The sequence below is a fragment of the Macrobrachium rosenbergii genome, chromosome 53 (assembly GCF_040412425.1).
Source record: "Macrobrachium rosenbergii isolate ZJJX-2024 chromosome 53, ASM4041242v1, whole genome shotgun sequence".
NCBI classification, from domain to species: Eukaryota; Metazoa; Arthropoda; class Malacostraca; order Decapoda; family Palaemonidae; genus Macrobrachium; species Macrobrachium rosenbergii.
Window position 1 is genome coordinate 9,082,786 of NC_089793.1, and position 24,294 is coordinate 9,107,079.

Consider the following 24,294-nt stretch of genomic DNA (forward strand, 5'->3'; position numbering starts at 1 on the left):
TCACTGTAAATATATTTGCTTAGCGTCATCAGATAATTGATCCTCATGAGAACTTTCATAGTAAGTTTGTGTTTGGTTTTGTGATATTCTTGTCTCCAGTATGCATTTTAATTGCCGATTTATAATTTGGAATTAAAATTTGACGTTTGGGGTAAACCATGTGTCCTCTCTTAATCTACTAATAAAAAAAGATGAAGAAGTTCGAGAGGAACCTTAGCCCTTATATACGGTTCACAAAATAATAAATTTTGTTATTATTAATACTAGACTAGATAATTTTACGACAATAAAGTACTTTTATTACATACAATAGCTAATAAATATTTTAAAAATATAAAAAATTATTACATATGTGCCAAAATTTAAGGAAAAATAACGTTTTAGTTTTATCTTCAGCAGGAATTAATAACCGTATCCGAGTAGCGACTCTGAAACAGACGTTGCATGCTTACCCGAAGTTAGTTCAATGTATATTGCATCATATGTTGTGAAAAGTGTAATTACACTTAATGCAGGATCATCAGTAACTCGGCAGATACTTGGAACGTCCTTCCGGAATTACAGTCAAAAGAAGAAATTGTATGACATATTGAGAAGTATGCCTAAAAAGGTAGGATGAGAACTGGTCTACCGAATTAATTTGTCGGCAAACACATGAATTGACATTTATTTTTCTGATTAGTTATACGTTTTTCTGATTGGTTTTAGCCTATTATTTATTATTTATTAGTTGCTGCTTGTGTAATCATAAGCGAACCACACGCTGTCCAGGCCAATAAATATTCCAGCTGGAAACCAAGATTTTTGGATGGTCCGTGAAGAAACTGATGTAGAGCCTACCCCAGGTCAAAATAGGCCTGTAATGTGAAGTACAGTGATGCATTGCATCCTACTTCCTAACTAATAACCTAGTCCTCTGTGGCGTACCTGTACCCCAGCCTAACCTAACCTGGTGTGCAGCATCCCACGTGAACCCCACAGCTTAATTAACCTGAGCAAAAATTATGCCACCCTTAACCTCTTTGAACAGTTATTATCCATCTCAATTTGTTATTGGTTTAATGCTTGTCAGTTTTGAGATGGAAACAAGTCCAACCTCTCAACAGGGGGTCAGTGTTTGCTGGATCTGCAACTTAATGATACTTGCAAATCAACTGAATGATTTCTTAGTCCTTTTGTGACATAAGGTTGAGGTGTCACGTCCATTAGCATAAGGCTGATGTCTGTGTTGAAAAGCAGGATTTAAATGAGTAAATATTTAGGTTAACAATTGGGATAAAACTAAAGATTAGAATAGTTATATATTTTAATATTTTCCCATGAAATATCTTTCGGCACCAGAGGATTTCATTTTTTCCTGTTAAAACTTTTACTAAACCTTTATAAGGTTTTCTTGCTTCTGTTTATAGACAGAAGGCTTAAGCCAAGGTAGGTTATAGCCTAGAAGCTGAAAGTCTGTAAGGAACTTGTCAGAAAGTAACTTAAGACTAGGCTAGTTTAAGACTACTGTAATTGATTGATTAAATAGTTAACCCTAACTTGCGCTTTTAAACCTAATATGTAGTCCAAATGGGAAATATAGTTTCTAATTGTTTTTATGTGATTTTGATGAATTTCCCATATATTTCCATTTGGCATGGTACGTCAACCTGTTACGTCCACTGATGTCTAAGAAAAAATTAAAGGCCACAGTAAAAAACCGCATTTTTCGGTAACGGAAAACAAAAATGAGTGAAATTCCTGGACATTTTCTAATAGAGAGAAAGAAAATAATCAAAAAGAAGGGATGCACAGTAACATAGCCTAATATTAGTCACTGGGTTTTACAGTGGTTTCCCTGTAGGGTCCCCCATCATTATTAGAATTATATTGGGGTTTGTAATAAGTTAAGTAAACATTTGTGTTGAGAATGAATGTCAGTATCTTGAGAATTGTCAAACAAACCATCACTTAGGAGCAAAGTTGGTTTTGAAGACTTGCTGAGATGTGGAGAGAAAAACCATGAAGAAGAATTTGAACTGGAATTTTGCGTGAGCCATTTTTAAGAATTTTAAAGATAATTTGTTTATTGTTATAAGTGAAGAAACAGAAGCAAATTGATTTTTATTAAGATAAGTACTGTATATATATATATGGCAAAAAAAATATATAGTGCTGTTATACTGTGTTAGAGAAAGAATGAAAACGAAAGCAGGTGGATTGTGATGAAAACATTTAAAATCTCAAAATTTAAAATGGACTATGTATAAAGAAAAATTATTAATAATCATAGAATAAGTGGCATGTGGAACGTGTTGGCAAACAGAAAAAATTAAGTATCTTAAAATGGTTTCCACTTTATACAGTAATTGGAGTCTATCCTAACGGGATAAATATAGCTTGATATATTTTGTGAACCAGCCATTCCAAACATCCCACCAACTATTCAAGAAAGCATGCATATTTATAGGTTTTTGGCTTGATATTACTTTGATATATTTATTGTGAGATATCCTACTTATTGATGTTTTAATAAACACATATTTATAGGTGGACGTCAAAGAGCTGCAAGGCATTCGCCTTGCCCGTAAAGAGAAATTACGTAAATACTCTCCATCTACAGTCTATCTTCAAGTACTTGGATCTGGAGCACCAGGAGCCCCAAGGTCTCTCTATGTCTTCACTGAACAAGCAAGGTAAAAGGTTGATATTTCCTCATGTATTATTTTGATAGCCTTAAATCACCAGTTGATGCATGCACAAGATTTAGAATTGACAGTTTTCGTTGAAGCCCAGTTTTAAATCCTGTACTTTGAACAGGTGCTTATTTTGTCAGCCATAAAATTGCTGTGTAGGGAAAAACAAGCCTCATGTTCAAGTCATAGATCTCTGTTTTTTTAACCAACAGTATGCAGTACTTGTATTTATCAGTATTCTAGCAGGCTCCCTCCACTTTCTTTAGACAACTCGCATTTCTTGCCATCTAAGTACCATTCCAGTAAGTTGCCAAAGTAGGAGAAATGTTCTTCCTTCTTCAAGGCTCTATTTCCACCACAATGTGGACCCCATCATCCTCTATATTGTTAGCTTGAGCTTTACCTTTTGGGCATTGAGAGTGCTTGATGCCAATAACAGTATATTTTTTTATCTGCATATGATTAAGCTTGTGTTAAAAATATTGGTATTGTAGGAGCTATAAGAATAATTCAAGAAATTTTGTGCTTATATTTGTGGTTATGTATATATAATGAATAATTACTTGAACACAGATTGAGTATGAATACGTTGGAGTTTAGGATTTTACTGTTGTACTGTAGGTTACTGCTGTTTTAATTTAAATAAGCACAGAATTATATATAACAAGCATGTGAATTTATTTGCATATAAATTTATTTTTACTTTGTGTCCCTTTGAGATATATCAACTTTTTGTACATCAACTTTTTGTAAATGTCACTTAACATTTTGTAAACTTTGCTCTCATGATGCTTGGTGAGAATGACTTATTGGTATGTATTTGGCTTTAGGTTTCTTTTCAATTGTGGAGAGGGGTCACAAAGGCTTGCATATGAACACAAGGTGAAGTTGGGAATGATGGAACATATTTTGATTACCCATAAATCATGGAGTAATGTTGGAGGCCTTCCTGGAATACTTCTTACACTTCAAGATACTGGTGTTCCGGAAATTAATCTCCATGGACCAGCTGGAATTGTGAGTACTGTACAACAGAAATGTAGATATTTGATGGTGAGGCATTTTTTCTAAAAAATCATGTTGCTTTATTACTAATTGGCCATAAATGAAATTAGAATTCCACATAACTTACTTGAATTCCTAGAAATAACTTCTAATGGGTCTGCTGTAATTGAGAATAAATGATTCCATATTCATTTTCGTAAAGCGGTGTGGATATGTAGACAGTTTATTTTAGATTTAGATAATACTTGAACCATTAGTAATTATCTAGATGAAAACAGTTGTTCATAAGCTGTTAACTGTGGCAGATGTATTGTTTAGTTATTCACTCAGATGATTATAAAGGATTTGTAAAATGGTCATTATTGGAAGGAGTTAATGATGAAAAATATAGCACTGTGAATGAGTTTTACTGTTTAAACTAATATAGATGCAAAAATGGAAGAAGGAAAATGAAGCTATATTATTGGGAAAATGCATAGAACCCTGAAAATACAAGATATTAATTATGAAAGTAAAAGAAATTTGAAATTTTAGAGACCTTGCAGACTGGAAGGCAACAGACATAGACTGTGATAAGGAATATTTCCATCATGTCCTCTAGCACTTTTTGTTTTTTGTAAATAATGTTTCTGAAAGTTTTGCAAGTCAGTTTTTAACTTGAACCCCAAGTAATTTTTTTTTATCATCTGATTTGTTTTCATATTTTTTTTTTCAATATTAATGTTATTTGTAGGCAAAAGAAAGCTTTGCAGAAGTAACTATAGGAATGAAATATAAATTTGAAAATGCTGTTCCTTTTTTCCCTGTAGGAGTCTCTCTATTATGGTACTAGGCACTTCATCCGGTTTCGGGACTTGAACATCAAATACAGGCATTATGCTGAAAATAATGGCATCATTGGTGATGGCAATGATCCATTGAGTATTGAAGCTGTTCCTCTGTGGGCCAGAGAGGAATCATCAAGTGGTGATAGCAGTGAAAAAGACCCCGTGGATGAAAATGAGGAGGAAGGTAAGCACACATACCCACAGTATATTTATGCTTGTGAAGTCGTAAATCTGAGCTGCAAGTTCTTCCAAGGGCATCTACGACTATAGTAAATCTGTTAATAGTAAATCAGTTAATTGGTGATGATAGCTAAACTATAGGACATTCCAGACTCACACATGGTCATCTGATGTCAACTCTGCGCACAAATCCAATAACTTGTGAAAGATGTAACATGCCAGTAACAATCAAACATATCTTGATTGACTGTCCCAGATGGCAACATGAAAGAAATACTTATTTACAAAATAAATCAATAAAGGATATTCTAGCAGAAGGTAATAACTTTTCAATTAATAATATCATTCTCTTCTTAAACAAAATTAAATTAGTAAATAAAATATAATTTTTCCCCTCTTTTTTTCTCCCTTTTTTTCCCTCTTTTTTTTCCCCCAATGTTTTATTTTGTTTTGAATTTTTTCCCATTTTTTATTATTTATTTATTTAATTATTTAATTTTTTATGTATTCTTCCTCCCCTCTTCCCCCCCCCCCCAGCCCAAGAAGAACCCTAAAAGGGTTCAGAGGCCTGGTTAAACAAATCATTTATAACTAACTAACTAACCTTTCTAGGGAGTCACTTTGACCCAGGTTTCCTGCTCTCACTTCATGCCTTTGCTAACAGCTTTTGATTTTCTCGTCTCTTCTTTGTTGCTTCTCTTTATAGTTTTCAGAGTATTTGACATAATTGTTTTGTGTACTACAGTTTTACTAGCTTGAAAGCAAGAGAGCTATCACCAATGAAGTTGTAAGGCATTACAGTATACATTTTATTGGTAAATTTTTTGTAAGTTGACCAATATATTACTGCCGTCAAGATGAATCACTCATGGCAGATATCTGGCACCTTTTCATATTGTAGTCATAGAATGGATAAAAAGTACCTGGCCCTGGCCATCTCAGTCGAAGATCAGGTTCATGAACTAACTTTGCCTCCTTTGTATGTTTAAACAACCTTTCTCTCCAGATGTTTGCAGAGTGGAAATCCAAAAAATTTGTCAACTCATTTTGGATTTAATCCTAATTTTTCAATAGTGCATAGTCTTGAATCAAAATATGAAGTCTGTGATGTTTGGAGAATGTTTGCACATTTTTTACCAAAGTGTTTTCCAATGAATTCTGATTCAGTGCTGAATGACCTCATAGGTCCCAGCACTTGTCCTTTGGCCTAAATCTTATATTCCAATTCCGGTAGAAGGGCCCAGCAAATCATGAAGAGTGGGCATTAGGGGAAAATGTAAACCAGATGGAATGCCAGGTGGATTATTATTATTATAAAGTAATTTAAAGAGATCAGTGAATTATTTCTAGACTTACAGACCTTACCAGTAGAATATGTTCCCCAGCAAAAGCAGACAAAGTTGAGGAAGTTCAACTGTTTGATGGGAAGGTGTCAAAGAGAGAAAATAAAAAGTTATTGCCAAGAAAAAAATGTGTGTCAGATACAAACCTCTTACTTTTACTTTGATACCCCATTTCCTATTCTTCTCAAATGGTATGCATCTAGGTTTATAAGCCTTGAAGGACATATTGTTTAAGAGGTGAGAAAGGGGCTTCCCATGAGAGAGGTCTTGCCTATCATCTAAACATGACTTAGCTCATTTTAAGCTGTCATTCAGCACTCATTTTGTCTGCCAAGACTTCATGTAAGAGTAGGTTTTTATCCATAGATAAAAAATAATTGTATTGTGCTTATTTTTAATTACTGTACCTCTTTTATTTAGTTGAAGATTTGTATGCACATGAGCAGCCTTGGTTGAAGAAGAATCCAAGTCTGGGAAGGGATAATTTGAGCTCAGAAGAAAGAAGGGAGAAGCTTGAAGACAAAAATGTAAGCGGTTGCTTATATGTAGACCCACCTCAAGGTAGTTGTTGCATTCTTTCTGTTTCATAAATCATGTGTAGTACCAAATGTGTTGTGACACTATACAAACACATATTTAATATGTAGTTGTTAGAAAAAGTAACCCTTCCAGTTATCAGAACTACCACAGGGTATGAACAGTGATTCCTAAGTGAGAATGAGCTTTCCAAAGAGGGGAACACAGTTACCAAATTTACTGAGAAACCTCATACTACTGGCTTCACTCTGCTAATGACATAATCATTTGAGTTACTTCCATTTATCTGTCCCCATTGTGAGGTTTGGTCAGTGCGTAACCATGTTCACGTATCTTGGAGGTTGTTTTAGCCTGTAACTAGTAGCCTTCCATTTTGTCCAAAAAATTGAAGTTGTAGTCTTGGGTCTTTAGGTCTGTACTTCGAAAGGTGTCTTATAAAACATGTCTTATGAAAATAGCAACTTGGATGTTAGGTATGAGTGCACCCTCATCACGTCCTTTCTGATCTTTCTGGTGTGGCCAGATTTCAAAGCTCCAGGGCCTCACAGGTTGCCTTATCCCTTTCCTGAACCAGAGGGCATTGAACACTAATGTACTATTTTTGCTTTTGTTGTTTTTCTCTCTCTCTCTCTCTCTTAGTAAGTTTGGTGTTTTTCTTATATATCTCTTTTAAGTCTCTTTTTACCTTATAATTTTCTGATCTTCACCTGCTTAGTTTTAACAATTTGCCCTTTCTTTAGGTGGGCTCTTTTTGTATTTGTTACATTACATGCATTTTTCTTGCACTTTATGTTTTGGATTAGTGTACCAATTAAATCTTTTATTGCCTACAATTGTTACTCAGTTTGAAGTATTCTGACTTTTCCGTAATTCAGCAAGATGTGTTAATCCTGTTACTAATCCACTTTCCCTATGCAATAGGAATTTTATTATGCAAATTTTTGTATATCCTGTTTCATGTTTCTTTTTGTGCAATCTGATTATGGTGGTTTGACTAAGTGCTATGATTCTGTGTTTATTTTTTATGTTTGTTGTATCTTGTTATGCCTCAGCATACTGTACCTATAAAGGCCTTTGGCAAACACCCTCTGGGGCGGTGAACTGTGTTTACATTATTTGTTGTGAAACTGGTGTCAGAAAAAAGCATATTAAAATTACTGCATATATGCTAGGTATTACCTGTATTGTTTTTAAAAACTTTTAGATTTTACATATTTTACTGAAAAGTCATTATTAAAGGTGATGGCTTTTGATTTCGGTGGCATCACTGGAATACTGTATACCTTCCCTGTTCTCTAACCACTGTTTATAAATAATTAGTAATTAAAGTGACTAGTTTGTCTTACTCTGTAAAAGATAGTTTTCATGTAATATAATTCAGATTACATTAGTTTTGTAAAATTTCATACCCTTAGGTAAAAGATTGATCATTTGTAATACAATTTGGTAGCTTACTGTTCACAGGCAGGGGAAAATTTAATTAATTTTTCACATTTTGCTTAATGAAAGTGCATGAAACCTGAATATCTTCTAGCACCTAATATTTGACTCATATAAAAATATTGACTCATATAATATTAAGGCTGGATGATAATGGTTGCATGATTTAATTATGAAAAACAGACTTTGCAGTTGAAACTTTCCTTTTCCAGTTTTTAATCATAGCCTTTGTTTTAACAGGCTGGAGCATTGTTGCTAGAGAAATGTGTGAGAGCAGGAGTACCTCCTGGGCCGCTGTTAGGGGACCTGAAGCGGGGACAGAATGTCACGTTACCAGATGGGAAGGTGGTTTTAGCATCAGAAGTCACTGCCCCAGATGATCCTGGTCCTGTTTTTATTGGTAAATGATGTTTCCTATTTTTCTGTTTTAAATATGAGAGTACTACTCGACTTTTAAGGCCCAGTGAGATGGGGGTGAGATGCTTCTGGGAGGGCAGATCTTACCTGTCATGTACTTGCACTTGGTCCATTTTAGGAGCTGACCAATGCTTGGTTTTTCTGCCCTTAATGGGTGTTTAGCATAATGTCAGTGAGGTAATTACTCATAAGGCAGAGTCTCCATAGAGTATGTATATTACATCTGTTAATAAAAATTTTGTCCAGATATATAGGGCATAAAATGTTTGACTAGAGATTAGTGAAGAACAGTGTTATATGAATAGACATATCTTTTTACTTTCAGTAACCTATATTGTTTATTTCTTTGTTCTTTTAGTTGTGGAGGCTCCATCTGTGGCATATTTAGATTCGTTATTAGATTGTAAAGCATTCAACAAGTACCAAGCTTCAGCAACCTGTGACGGAGATTTGGCAGAAGTAGTGGTCCACTTCACATCTTCACATGTCGTCAGTGATCCTCGCTACCAGGAATGGATGTCACGATTTTCTCCTTCCACGAATCATTTGTATATAAATGAGGGCAGCCAGTGCATGGGGTCAGAAGCTGTTCATCGAATACAGTACAAACTAAATCTACTCAGTGAACATCTTTTCCCTCTACTAAAAGATCAGAGTATTCCTGTAAAAAAATTGCAAGATGCCTCATGTTGTGGGGATAAAGATGGCTCTGGCGATCAGGATGGAATTAATGGAAATGGTCAGCAGACTGATAGGTGTGGAAATAACCACTCACCGTGAGACAACGATGCTGCTTCTGTTTTTGAACCAGACCATATCTTAGGGCCTGCATCAAGCAACAACATTAATGACTATCATATGGAGCCAAGAATAAACTTGTTTGCAGTGTACTCTGCCTTGGATATAATTTTTTGTTTTTGTACATGCAACTTACCCGTCAGATATATCTAGCTATAGTCTCCAGCGTTTCGACAGAATTTCAAAACTGCGGCACTTACGCACAGGTAGGTGGTGATCAATCATACCGCCGCTGGGTGGCGAGAATAGGAACCATTCCGTTTTCTAATCAGATTTTCTCTGTCGCTGGTTCTGGCAACATCTGTTGTTAGTTCCTCCTGCTTTGATTTTCGTTTTCTCCTTGCTGAGGATCTCTTTACAATTTGGTGACCGTATTGGATCTTTGGTTTGGCATGCGCTGTATTGTGGACTGTTTTGGATTTGCTTTTGGATTGTTCTTTAAGATGTCTGACGTTAATGTTTGCCTGTGTTCCGTGTGCTAGCAAGAATGTAAGGTGAGGTTGCAGAAAGCTTGTATGAAACCCTCACACTGTATGTATGAGGTGCCAGGGGAATGATTGTTCTTGGACAATAGGTGCAAGTGTGAAATTGTCTGTCAGGAATGGAAGGTTTTGTCTTCTTATCTGAAGAAGCTTGAAAAGGATAAGGTTGGAAGGCCCTCCAGAAAGCTCAGTAGGTCTCGCTCTACTGAAACATGGTTTTTGAAATTAACCCAATAGACTCTCTAATCCTTTGGTTTCAGCCTTCTCTCCCTTCATCGAACCACCAGATTCGTCTCTGAAAATGGCTTTCCCGATGAGCGGAACTTAGCCTGTGAAATCGCAACTGTGGCGATGAAGGAGGTAAGTGACAGTGATATGTGCTGATGTCTGAGTGTTGTGGAGGCGTCTGATTCAGCTCACATTTGCTCTGGGCCTGGGCCTCTTCCAAGCTCCCAGGACCAGTGGAGGGAGGGATGTGAAAGCCACTTGGGGAGGATCAGAGGCATCCCCAACGATCAGCGTCCTTGGCTGATCCTGTTGTTGCATCCCAGGCTGCCTTGGATCGCCATAGAAAAGGCATCCTGAAAAAGTGTTTCGTCGTCTGGCCAGCGTCTTCTCGGGCGTGGTTGGAGCCGGCTGAGTCGCCCTTTGAAGAGAGATCTTGGGGCTCTAGGTAGGCGTTTTGGACTCTCGAGCCCTGGCGCTTTCCAGTTCTCTATTGTGGGGAAGAGGCTGTTGGATCCCCCTCCTCTCTCTCCCATCAGGGTGTGATTAAGCAGAAGAAGATTTTTGATCGGCCTCCAGGAGCAGTTATCAGTACTTGTTGGATCTTGCTAAGGACTCTCTTCTCGTAGGAAGGATGACTCTTCTGTCAAGTTCCTGAGCTCTCGTCTTCAACTCGTGCCTCTTCTCTGCCAGCTTCTTCGTCCAGCAAGTTTTCTTAGTCGTGGGCTCTTGTGAACTGGCGCAGTCTCCAGCAGCGCACTTCTTCCAGGAGCTCGTCATCGGAGAAGCCTCTCCTTCAACATTTGCCTCTGCTGTACCTTCTCCTTTGGGCCAGCGCTAAATCGTCTTCCAAGCTCCCCTTCCGGCCCGCCAGCGCTCCTGGCGCCCTCGTTTTAGGGCCTCACTCTCTGGAAGGCTCATCAGTGGACAGGACCCCCTCTCCTGTCAGGCGCCCGATCCGAGTCAGGCGCCATTCTCAGCGCCATTCTCCTGGAGCGCTCTTCGTTGGACAGGGGTGCATCTCCTTCAGGCTCGCTTAAGCCTGATAGGCGCTCTTCTTCTCTTAAGCCTTCCTCTCCGCTGCTGCTTTGGAGGAAGTTTCAGAGAGAGATTCTCTAAGGGCGCTGGGTTGGGATTACAAGCGGTTGGCTTCGGTTTTGATTCAGGAGTTTGAAATTCTCTTTGTCATGCTGCCCTCCTTCTCCGGGATCTTTGTGGGACAGCACCAAGTCAACTAGACCCTCTTCGTTTTTGTCAAGATGCAGCCCTCGATTTCGATGAGAGAAGGCCTTTAAAGGGTAGAAGGTGGATGCAGTCTAAGAAGGATGCAAGCAAGACAGTTTTCTCTTTTCCCTCCTTTGAAACTTCTGGGAGAAAATCAGATGTGGTATGAGACCAAGGCCTATGGGGTTGGGGCTCCCCATCTGCTGACATGAATTTCTCTAATCAGTTGACTCCTCCAGGAGACTTTCCCTAACTTCATGACAACAGAAATGAGTGAAATCATCTCTCAAGGGTCTTTTTTAGAGTGTGGAGGTCTTCAATTTATGGATTGGTCTCTTGGAGCTTTGGCCAACAGGACTCGGGATCCCGAATTCCTGTGTTTGGATGACCGTGAGTGTTTTGTCTTGCTTGGACAAAGCAGTGAGGGCAGTTCCTTGATCGCTGCCTTATTAGGGCTGCTATTCTGAAAGTCGTAGTATTCAGCTCTTTCCCTCACAGTCTGTGTCTCCTCTTCAGAGATCCTCTCTTCTGTTTGCTCCTTTTTTCCTCACCTTTTTTCCTCAAAAACTTGTGAAGGAGATTTCTCATCTTTGTCTGAAGAGGCACAAGACCTTTGGCCCAGTCTCGAAGAGGGTCAGACCTGCCGTCCCTTTGCGTAGAAGGAGAAAACCCTTTCAGGAGCCCTTTCAGTGGTCCTTCAAATCCAGACCCTCCTTCAGGGCAAAAGACCAGAGAGAAGGAGAGAGGTCTTCTCTCGTTCTATCAGAGGATCAAATGAAGAGCAAGTACTCCAGACGACAGTGGGTGCCAGACTGCTACAATTCGCAGGTCTGGAGCAGAGAGGGCGGACGACTGGTCCCTCTCCATTTTAAGAAGAGCTACCTTATCCCTTCAGGGGAAAGTCCTCCTTTAACCTCAACTCCCAGGAGTTATCCGCCAGCTACAGGGATCCCATCAGAACCAGGCTCTTTTTCTAGCAGTGGAACAAATGTTGTTAGAAAAAAGCAATAGAACCGGTTCAAGACACTCCATTCCCCGGGTTTTACAACCGTCTTTTTCTGGTCCCGAAATCTCGGGGTTGGGGCTTGGGGTTCTGGATAAGCGCCCTGAATTTCTTCACTGTCAAAAGAAATTCAAATGAAACTACCTCCTCGAGTTCTTGCAGCTCTTCGTCAGAAGTTGGATGGTCTCCCTGGACCTGCAGGTGCTTGCTTCCATTCCATTCTCATCCCTCGTCAGAAAGTTCTGAGGTTGATTCGGAAAAGTTTTCCAATTCAGGTCCCTGTGCCCGGTCTTTGTTTACAAGTGTTCACGGGCATCTTAAGGGCACGTGGCACGCTGGAAGCTAACAGGAGTGAGGATATCCAATGTGTCTGACGATTGGCTGATTCAGACTCAATCAAAGGACAGTTGTCTGAGTACTTGTCGAGTCACTAAATATGTGAAGTCCCTTGGACTATTAATTACTTCCAGAAATCCCAGGTTGTTCCATGGCAGGCATTGTTTACCTGGGGATTCTGATCAGGTTTTCTGGCCTTTCCCAAGAGAGAATAGGTAGCTGCATAGAAAAGGTGACAGTTTTTAGGAAAAGCATTGTCATTGATCGAGGAGTGGATGAGTTTGCTGGGGACCATTTCCTGCTGAACAGTTCGTCTCCTTGGAAACTTCATCTGGAGCTCTTCAGTTTTTCTAAAGAAGAGTTGACAAGTCTCAGGACTTAACAACTTTGTTCCAAATTTCGGACAGATAAAAAGAGGATCTCAACTGGTGGTTAACCATCGAAAATTATGCCAAGGACTGTCTCTTTGATTGAGCCCTACCCCTAGTGTTGTTCTCAGAGCCTCGGAGTCGGGATGGGGGCAACACTAAATTCGAAAAAAATGTCAGGCACCTGGGAGAGATGAGTGAACTGGCATCAACAGAAGAGCTATCAGCAATTCATTTTGGCTCTCCATCAAGTTAGTTCTTGTCTTGGAACCGTGGTCAAGTGAACTCAGACGTTCATTACGTTGAAACATATAAAGGAAACGAGGAGAGGAACACTCCTTCTCCTTTGAAGCGGCCGCGTTGCTGTTATGGGCTCAGGGAGGAGGATCAGACTCTCCTCACTGATTTGCAGGAAGAGAGAGGAATGTGAGGCCGACCTTCTCGCAGGAAGGATCCGGGTCCCTTTCCAGAGTGGACTCTCATTCAGAAGTCCTGCAGACCCAACGGACCTGTGGAAGGCGAATGCTCGACTTTGCAACCCACTGGAATGCAAGGCTAGAAAACTACTGCTCTCCGATATCGGGACCGAGCAGTTGCATGGGTGATCTTCTCTAGATTGGACAGGATTGAGGCGGATATGCCTTTCCCCATTCAAGATCCCTGGAGAAGTGGTGAAAGTTTGCATCATCTGGAAAGTGCGAGACTGACACTGGTAGCTCGTTTTGGCCAGCTCAGACTGGTTCACAAGTGCTGGAATGGATGGTAGATTTTCCAAGATCAAGCTACCACACAGACTTTGATCTTCTCCAAACATTGCTTAACTTAGATTGCAAAGATACTAAATATCTCAGTCTATTTCTTAACTGGACTATCGAAGGTCTGGTCAGGCGAAGGTTTTTAGCACAAAGCTGCGAAGCTATTGCAAGAGCCAGAAGATCCTCAAGTCTTCGCGTCTGCCAGTCGAAGTGGGAAGTCTTTAGAAGATGGTGCAGGACCAATAAGATATCCTCTTCAGTACCTCTGTGACAAACATTGCTGATTTCTTATCTTCCTAAAGGAACATTACCTTCCTTTGTATCCACAATTAAAGGATACAGGAGTATTATCTTCAGTTTTCAGACACAGAATCTGAATATCTCGGAAAACAGAACCTTCATGACCTTATAGGTCTTTTGAAATCAAATTCAGGACTTGAAACCTCCCAGTTGGAATCTAGACATAGTTTGAAATTCTTAATGTCCTAAAAAAATTCGAACCTCCTCATCAAGCTGTGGGGACTCTCAGGAAGTCTTTTCCTCTTTGCCCTTGCCTCAGCTAGAATAAGTGAAATACAAGCCTTAGCGGCAAAGTTGGTTTTAAGGAAGGTTCGGCTATATATCCTTTAAACCATTCTTCTAGCGAAGAATGAAATCCTTCAAACCGTGGCCAGAACCTTTGAATTAAAGGTCTTTCTTCTGTGTGGGACATGAGTTGGAGAGGACTCTATGCCCTGTCAGGAGCCTTAAATTCTACTTAGAAAAGAAAGAAATCTCTGGGAGGATCGGTTGAAAGTCTTTGGTGCTCTGTCAGGAATCCTTCACTGGCGATCTCAAGAATGCGCTGTCATTTTTATTAGGGACGTCATCAAGGGCGCATATCTCATGTGAGATGGCACTTTAAGCTCCTTAGGTAAAGCTACGAAGTGAGCCATTGCTACTTTCCTTGGCTTTTTCACAAGGCGTTGTCTCTCCAGTCTATTTTAGCAACCTATTGGAGGTGTAAGTTTCATTAGCATCTCATTACTTACGAGAGATATTGAGTAACGTATGATAAGTGCTTCTCTCTAGGAGCGTCTCGTATCTGCGGTTCGGTGCTGGGACAGGAGCTGAATCAATCCTATTTAGTTTAGTTAATTTAGTTGTTTTTTTAAGCTTGGTGTGTGTTTTTTATGGTTGGTTGAAGAGGGTGATGGAATTATGCTTCCCCTTTCAATTCTTATCATTAACAAGGTTAGAATTGGTCAGGTGGTGGGATTGGTTGTCATGTTCCTTGCAATTTTGTATGGACACCTAGCTCTGTCATGTAAGAGGGATAGCCCCCCATTGATACGATTCAGGTGTGGGGCTCGGTCATGTAAGTGGGTCAGCCCCCTTTGACCGCGATCCGCTATAGGCTCGGCCATGTTAGTGGGTCATCCCCATTGTACGATCCAGAGGGCTGTCAGTCTGGGTCACATCTCGCTGTGAAGCTCCTGAGGCAAGCAGACTCATAGACAGTATATCCATGAAGTCTTCTGCCCAATCAGGTAAGAACCATGGTTTTGTTTATCCTACAACATATGTTGTTCCCGTTTTAGTTATTTTCTGTCTCTTACCCTCCTCCAAGGGTGCCATTCAGCTAAGTATATATCTGACGGGTAAGTTGCATGTACAAAAATGATATTTTTATGATAAAATAAAGTTTTGTACATGCTTCCAGCAGATATCTCTGATGATAACCAGCCTCCCCTCAGGAGACAGGTGGAAGAGAAAATCTGATTAGAAACAGGAATGGTTCTATTCCGCCACCCAGCGGCGGGTATGGTTGATCACCTGACCTACCTGTGCCCGTGTGCGCGGTTTGAAATTCTGTCAGGAGCATTCGGAGACTATAGCTAAGTATATCTGCGGGTAGTATGTACAAAACTTTATTTTATCATAAAAATATCATATTGATTGTCATTGCTGAGAACTGTGTTAACCTCAAGGGAGGGTAGTGTTAGTATTTGCTATTTTATTTGACTGTAACAATTATGATATTTTATGTTCAGCTTTTGAAATTTACATTTGCATGATAAAATGCTGGGTTATGTTGATATACTCAGACATTGTGCAGTGAAGTAGGGCATAGAGATCATAAAGAAAATTAGAAAATGAGGCTTACAAAAAGAAATTAAAATGAAATCAGGGAGACCATGAACTAGTTGCCTACATTGGTGTTTAAAAAAATGAATGTCAACATGCTTAGATGGCAAGATCTGTTGTATGAAATTCACAATGCTCATAACAATTCACTTAATTGCAGGTCAAGTGAGTTGGGCTTAACCCCAGAAACATACAAGGAAGAATGTTATGCTATGGAGAACTTTGATTCGGCACTGGAAGAAGCAAAGTCGAAGCTGATCGAGAGTGTAGGCAACGCAGAAGGATCTAACAGTTATCCTAACATCATCTTCCTAGGAACTGGTTCCTGCATTCCCAACAAAACTCGAAACACTTCAGGAATATTGATGAATCTGAGGTGAGACAAATTAATTTTTCTTGTACTTTGGTGGTTAATATGTTGTTACATCACTCTGTAGGTACAACTCTTTTCCTTTGCCAGGCAAACTCCAATTCGTCTTGCATATTCTGTACTTATTTTGTACTTCTGTAACATCTTACAACATTGAATATACCACATTTTTTCCCCTAATAAAAATTCCCAATTTTGGGGGTGTAAGACATTGAAGAAATTTCATTGCCTTCAAATTGCTTCAATTCATTTTAACTACAGATATTTAATTGATGGTTTACAGTAGAATTCTTTACAACATAACCTGCATTACTGCAGGAAAAACATTTCAAGTAAGCAAGACATTGCCTACTGCCACAGAGAAGTACACTCACTTGAAAAAAGTGAAGAAGCTGGCTAGGGCAGGGTTGTAAGTCAAGGTATAGCAATGTTCCTTTGCCATCGGTTGGTATGTCTAGTATGTGCGTTGAGTTGATAACTTTGAACTAATGATAAAAGTGCTACAGCTTAACAAGGAAGACTTAAATGCTTGAAGAAAATGTTGATGTACTTTTTGCAGAATTGCATTGAAGTATGCATTATTGCTCTACTACAAGTACACAGACAACAAACCATTATTACTCCTGCAATTCTGTGTGCGGGCTTACAGTTCTCTCCTAAATTTTGACCCTGTGAGTGGACATGTACCAAACATGAAATCCCCTCTGCTAGCCTCTTAGCACTCCATTTGCTGACACTTTGTATGATGGCATTTCACACAACGTTACTTCATAAAGTGACACTTCTGTTGCTTGCAGCTATTGGTACTTCATATTGTGACACTCCTAGAATGAGGAAGTCATAGTATAGAGCTGATAGATTGTGATACATACATTATCAAGTGCAGTATTCAGTTTGTTTGGTAATTTGTTAAAAGACCTTGCACTGTGTGGTCTCTTATAGCATTTTGATAGTGAATTAAGGTAAAATTTCCAGTAGTGGTTGCCTGACTCATTATTAATAAATAATATCTAAAACTATTATTAATAAAGACAGATCCACTCATTGATGCGGGTAAACTACTTGATAATTAGCAATCTAAAGTAAGTGATCAAGTACACCTTAAAAATTGTTTTTAAGGGTTGAACCACATTTATGCACTAGTTCATCGAGTTTGGTACACTGTGTGCTTGTGTTGGATGACTGCATTTATTTAGAGCACACTACATATAATTGAATATTTTTTACAGCTCCGATAAAACTCTGATAATGGACTGTGGCGAAGGAACGTATGGACAGTTAGTAAGATTTTTTGGTTTATCTGAGTCCGAGAAGGTGTTGCAACAACTGGCTGCTGTTTATGTTAGCCATCTTCATGCTGACCATCATATCGGATTTGTGCGATTACTGTTGGCCAGACGACAAGCTTTCAAGCATGCTGGAGTTGAAAGTGTAAGTATTTTGCTTTGGTCTGATTATCTTGAGAGCCTGTTGTATTATGATTTTTTTACATTTTCATTGCTGAAGATAAACTTCTGTGTTAGGCTTGGTGTTTGCATAATATATTATAATTGTAGAGTTTATGAACTGATGTCTCCACTTTGACAATTTAAGGAAAACTGTTAGGCAAAGGTGTAAGGCATTAAGGAAATGAGTCATTTACGCTGTCACATTCTCTTAATATTAATGAACATTAATTAACAGTAACACTAATAAGGTTTTTAAAGCAAAGTTCATGTTTTTTGTATAAGTAATAATGAAATATATGCAGGAGAGTAGTATGACAGTATTAGCTGGGTACCTTTGGATACCAGAAGAGTTGGAAGACACAGACGTGCTTGAATGAGGGCTATGAGGCAGGAGATTAGTGGAAGTGATAGCAAAGGAAAGATATGAATGACAGAATTTCACAGAGGCCCTTTGTATCTTGTAGCATTGGAGGCAGTGATGGTGGTGATGGAATTAGCCTTAACACAGCAGAAGTAAAAGAGTAAATACAGTATTCGGGATAACAAAGTAGCTGAGGGAAGTTGGAATATAGCAGAAGTGCAGTGTATGAAAGGAAAATTTAAAATAAATATTGAAAAGAAAGAAATGTGGAACAATTGAGAATATTTTGACACTTTTGAATGAAGAACATGAATACAAACCAGCTTTATTATAGTGTGGATATTAAAGAGGAATAAGAGTGAACCTGCGGTGAAAATATTGGGATAGTGTTGTGAAAAATTGTTAAAATCATGAGGTCAACAACTCAGGCACTCTGTTATTAGGCACCTACAGGAAAATTACCATGCAAAGAGAAAGAGATTATATTAAATCTTATAGATTTTGAGGAGGCATTTAACAGAATACCAGGATTAAATGTGATGGACATTACAAAAGCAGAGGGTACCAGAAAGACTTGTTTAACTAATGGTGTTACTGGACTGTAACACGATATTTAGAGTGAAGATGTGGACTATAACACAATATTTAGAGTGAAGATGTGGACTATAACACGATATTTAGAGTGAAGGCAATGGTAAATGTATCTAAAGAATTTAACATGGTTTGCTGTCCATCAAGGATTAAATTCAGGTGGAATTCAGATGGAAAATGCACATGACCGAAGAGTCAAGAGAACTTGCTTCTCGTCCGTAAAGGAGAAAGCTGACATAGAAAAGTTAATGAAGATTATAATGATGATTTATGATGCATTTTTCTTTTTTTCAGGTACCAAAGCTGTTACTTCTAGCTCCTCAAAAAATCATTGCTTATCTGCATTCATATCACCAAAACTTTGAGCCTATATTACAAGACTTTACTTTAGTAGGGAATCAGAGATTTTTATTTTCTGATTTTAAGTTTAGTGATTCCTTTGCTGAAATTAGAGAACAGTTAGATATGAAATCTATTGATATGACATATGTGATACATTGCCCCAACTCATTTGGTGTAGCATGGACTCATAAAGATGGATGGAAAGTAGCTTACTCTGGAGATACTATGCCATGTGAAGACTTTGTTAGAATAGGTAAGTTATATTGTGCGATGTTCTTGGTTCATAACTTGGAAAATTTCCATATCAGTTTGATATTTATTTTCCTGCTGGAATACTTGTTTTTTTAAAAACATAATTCATGGTTTTTTATGAGAACTCATTACCTATAATATAGCCAATTTGGTTTATCACGAAATCCTGGGCACATCAGTTTTCTGCTACACCTGTGAGCTATGTACCATAGGTAGAACCTTTGAAAACTGTTTGGTACATCCAAGTTTAAGCCATTAAAACAGTGTTGACATCTGGATTGCTCTTAAAAGGTAAAGAAGTAGAGAGAGCTCTGATATTACAGATGAAAATATTGTCAGATTTGCCCTCCAAAACATTTTCATATGCTCTGAAAATGGCTTCTCGGATGCAGAAAGAGATTGTATTCTGTTCTAACTGCTTCTCACAGCCCTTGGAGAGACCAGCCTGGATAAATCTTTTTTAGAGTTTTGTAACCAATAGACTGGGTTAATGATTATAATACAGTAGTAATGATTTGTTAGTGTTAATAATTTGTTGATGTTTGTAAAGTAGAACCCCGGCCCTCGACCGTACCAGAACTTGACATAATCGGATTTCAACGCGAAACATCGAGTAAATTTTGCGTCGAAGCTCGAACAGCAAACCGGAATCCAACCCTATGAATCATGTGATGTTTGTAAACAAAAGTGTTTCGGTCAGCCACTGCTAGTTGGCATTGTTGGTGGCGTTCTTCCCACGCATATTTAAAAGTGTTTAAAGCCCACACACGCTGCTGCTGTTGTTTTCCGGTAGACTGTATGAAATTTACCATAAATTAATACTGAATGTAAACAACATTTATGTAATTAGTGCTGCGATACGCCACCAGGATGACGCTTTGGTTTGTTTACATCCACTCATGCCACAAGCTGCCAAGTGCTGACATAACTTGGGAAATTTTTCTTAATTTTATGATAACAGACATACAGTAATTCGGCTCATTTTTAATACAGTATTATTAATTTACTGTAATAATCAGGCTTGTTTTTCAATGTTATTATTATTAACAACAGCTTTTGTGTGTACCCGTTACAGTACATTCTGGTAGTGCCTATAGGCTACCTAGCCTAGACTATGGTGCTGTGTCTACCATTGGTAATACGGCCGCATTGGTCGTAGGCCAATTTTTTTGATACAGTATGCATTTAAAAAATGTGCTTCTAATACAGTAAGTTATTTAACTCTGAACTTATTTGTAATTTGTGTAATGTTTTGTATAAAAAGGCAAGGTTGGGGTAATGACTGGTGGTCAGGAACGGATTAAACCATTTTCAGTTATTTCTGATGGGAGAAATTGATTCAGAATTCGACCAAATCGAATCTGGACGCTTCTTCTGGAACGGATTAGCGTCGAGGACCGGGGTTTTAATGTATTTGGTTCGGTTAGTTTACATTTTTTGTTGAATAATTATATTGAGTATTTTTGCTAGAAAGTACTGTAATTTTGGATGGCCCATGGGAGAATATTAAGGATGAAGAAATTTTCTAAGGATGAAGACCATAATTGCCAATATGTTAAAATAATGATAGATCGAGGTTGTTGATTGGAGGAAACTACTATCCATGATTTTATCTGTGCTCAAGCTTTCCAGGAGGAAAATTTTTATTTGAATATTTCAATTTTCTCAGCGCAGATTTTCTCTTAAAATGCTAAAATTTATACCGTGTATAGTTTTTGACATTTCACGAGGTTTATATTTTTGGTAATTAGACATATGTTTTATCCATTCCATCCTTCCTTTTGTTCTCGCTTGGCAGTTTATACCCCTAAACAACCTTGTAGTACAGTCACCACTTGTAAAGTTATTTACAGTATATAAATATTTTGTTCATCAAAGCTTTACCTTAAAATATTTTCAATACTCTCTTATTTTTGTCATTTTATCCCATATATCTTGAAGATCTGGACTGATCCCCTAACACTTGTATATAAAAATTGTTATTCTTAGCATCACCCCTCTTTGAAAAAGTAGAAAGCCTACCAATGACCCCTACAAGGAAAGCAGCCCATTATGGGAAAAGAAATATGCCGTTAAATAAAATGCAATCTACATAAGAGGAATAACAAAGAAAAACTAGCAAGATCAAATAAAAACTATGAAATAATACTCATGTAATGCATTATCTTCACCAAATACTGTAGTTTCACATCATATTCAGGTCAAAACTGTGATTTGTTGATCCATGAAGCCACAATGGAAGATGAATTGGAGGAGGATGCTAGAATTAAGACACATTCAACCACATCACAAGCTATTCAGGTAAAAATATGTGCATTTGTTGGTATTGAAGTCCTCGAGAGTAATTCACAAAATTTTTTTGTAGTAGAATTTTTAACTTAGCAAGAGCGCAGGTTTGAGAAATTATTTTGTTTTTAGATGGATGCAGTAGATTTATGCTTGTTACTTAAACTTTTACCAAAATTGAATTAGAATGAATGTTAAAATCTTTGCATGTTATCAGTGAGGCCATTTAAATTCTGAAGTTAGTTTGATTCACTGGGACCAGCCAAAAAATCAATTTTTAGAGCAATGGTTTTTATATATGCAACAATTTCTTTTCAAGGTTGATTTTTGAATAAGAGCAATCAATTTGTTATTGCTCAGGAAAGTGGCATTACCTCTGCTTTTTGCTTTGGGAGCTAGGAATATGTTATTTCAGTTAGTCCCCGAAAATTTACTCATCTTGATAAACAAAGGTTGATGCAGCTGAAGATAATGCATCCTACAGTTTTTGAGAGTGAAAGTCCCAGTTGGTCAAGATCACAGTTGCTGACAGTTTAATAGTAATGTTATTGATCACTTGCGATAATTGCGTAAAACTGAGAATGTTTTTCTGAACAGGTTGGGCGTGACATGAATGCTCATCACATTTTGCTCACTCATTTCTCACAACGATATGCTAAAGTACCACTTCTGCAGTCTGCTGTTCCGGATAATGTGGGCATTGCTTTTGACAATATGAAGGTAAATAGTATGATTTTATTCTTTTTTTTTTTTTTTTTTTTTTTGTATTGAGGTTTTTAATGAATAGCCTAAAGACAAAATATCTGTCCTTTACAAAAGATATTGATGCTTTTATAAGGAAAAGTTTTGAATACTTTGTACACATCTTAAGGAACTCTTTATCATCATTTAGTTTAGGTAAATTCGTAGTGATTAAGTGTATTTTTGTAAAATCCTAGGAAATAGGGAAGTACAATACATTCACATTGTCAGTACTAATGTAATTGCTAATGTGATTTCATTTCATAGTTTTTAAGATCCATAGAAAGTATGTAGTTTGGTGAATAGGGCAAGGACTATGTGCAATGCACATGTTAAAATACGGGTGTGTGTGCTAAGATACGGTCATATCTCTTATCTAGAAATATATTTTATATTTCCAGGTCTGTCTTCATAATTTTCCAAAGTTGCACCACATGTACAAGGCTTTAGTAACAATGTTTGCCGAAGACTACGATGACATGCTAGGGAAAACTGCTAAAAAACGTGCTGCCCGTGAAAACTTGAAAGCCCAAATGGAAAGCCTCGTTGCAAAGAATAATATTATGGAAAGTGTCTCGAAAAAGCAGAAAGTAAATAAGGTGTGAAACTCATTATTTATTTATTAAAATATTTGTAAACTTTACTTTCACTAAAGTTTGATTTTGTACTCATGTTGGCATTTTTAATGCAAACCTAACGTGCAGATTCTTGCAAAGCGCACCATACACCACCATTTTTAATTTGAGGATCTTCCTGTACAGACAGTCTTTCCATTATTGAGAAAGCAGTGATGACTTTGCCAGTTAGAATCACGACTGGTATGTGCGAATGCGTTTATGAATTGTGTATATATAGCAGTGTAGCTAAAGGGCAGTTGGTCTTAGCCCTGGTTTAGCTTAGTGTAATATATATATTTTGTAACAAATACTGTACAGTGTTGATTATAACTGATTTATATTTCTTAGTAATAGAATGCTTTGAAATTTTGATGTAGATAATCATCAAGGAATTGCCCATTCCAGAAGTAAATCTTATACAGTAACACAAAGAATTTCATTTCAGCTTCTATTTACCTATATAGTACTATATATATATATATATATATATATATATATATATATATATATATATATATATATATATATATATATATATATATATATATATATATATATATATATATATATATATATATATATATATATATATATGCATGTATATATATATACATGTATATATATGTATTTTGGCAATATTAGGTGAGAAGACCTTCAATTTTATCCAGTCAACATGGGTATCAGTAAAGAAAAATAAATTTGAGTTTTTACAGAACACTTTTTAAATATAATTTTAATCTAACTCAGTGTATTTTGTTTAGAAACTTGTAAACATTACTTAATTTCATTTTTAATTTGGTATGTGTGTGTGTGAAGTGTTGCAGATATTTATTGCATAATTGTTAGTTCGTAATTTGAATACTTGTCCTTTTTTTACACAGTTTTATTCATTATTTTTATTGAACCTAATTTTAACTTTCCTTGTTTCTACATTCAGAAGGAGTACATGTTCATTAAAACACAACATGATGTTTGACTCCTTTGTCTTTGATCCCTTATTGAATTTAGATGTGAAAGTTGAAAGTTGTTTGTGCCAGAAGAGTGATCATGGTATTTGGTAATTTTTTAGCTAGTGAAATCTAATATAATTTTGTATCACTTCAAACTAAGTAAGCCTCCTTAACACAAAGAAAAAAAAGGACGTGTGTCAGAAGAGCAAGGTACAATCCAAGTTTGAAGAGATAAAAGTCCCCATTTAGATAAGAGGTAAAGGAGATGAAGCAACTGAAAAACTGCATCTGATAAGAAGACTTTGCAAAAAAAAAAAGTTATCTTTGCTGGCATCAAATGAGTTTAAGGGGAAGATGTTCAAGCATCAGTATTTTCAAGCCAAATATTAAACAAAACAAAATAAAAGTTGGCATTTAGTGCGTTTCTTGAAGAAGAATAATAACTGTTAGATCAATTACGTAAATGAAAGACTAGAGGTAGAAATACAAATGAGCATCCAATTACTATGGGAGGCTAAGGCTTCCAAAAAAAAGTTGATGAAGGGCAACTGCAGCCCAAGAATCAGAAAGTAAGGCTCATAGAATAATAACCAC

At 37.4% G+C, this 24,294-nt stretch overlaps 1 protein-coding gene across 1 annotated transcript; it reads left to right on the forward strand.

Moving 5' to 3' along the window:
• The first annotated feature begins 413 nt into the window (after positions 1–413).
• Positions 414–23,181, forward strand: RNaseZ (ribonuclease Z). Its single transcript, XM_067096309.1, is given in 13 exon segments — positions 414–610; positions 2,530–2,675; positions 3,506–3,692; positions 4,490–4,691; positions 6,451–6,557; positions 8,248–8,407; positions 8,783–9,302; positions 15,903–16,118; positions 17,342–17,543; positions 18,807–19,107; positions 21,307–21,407; positions 21,990–22,112; positions 22,535–23,181. Coding segments are annotated over 13 exon segments (2,613 nt in total). The 5' UTR covers positions 414–466; the 3' UTR covers positions 22,739–23,181.
• The last annotated feature ends 1,113 nt before the right edge of the window (positions 23,182–24,294 follow it).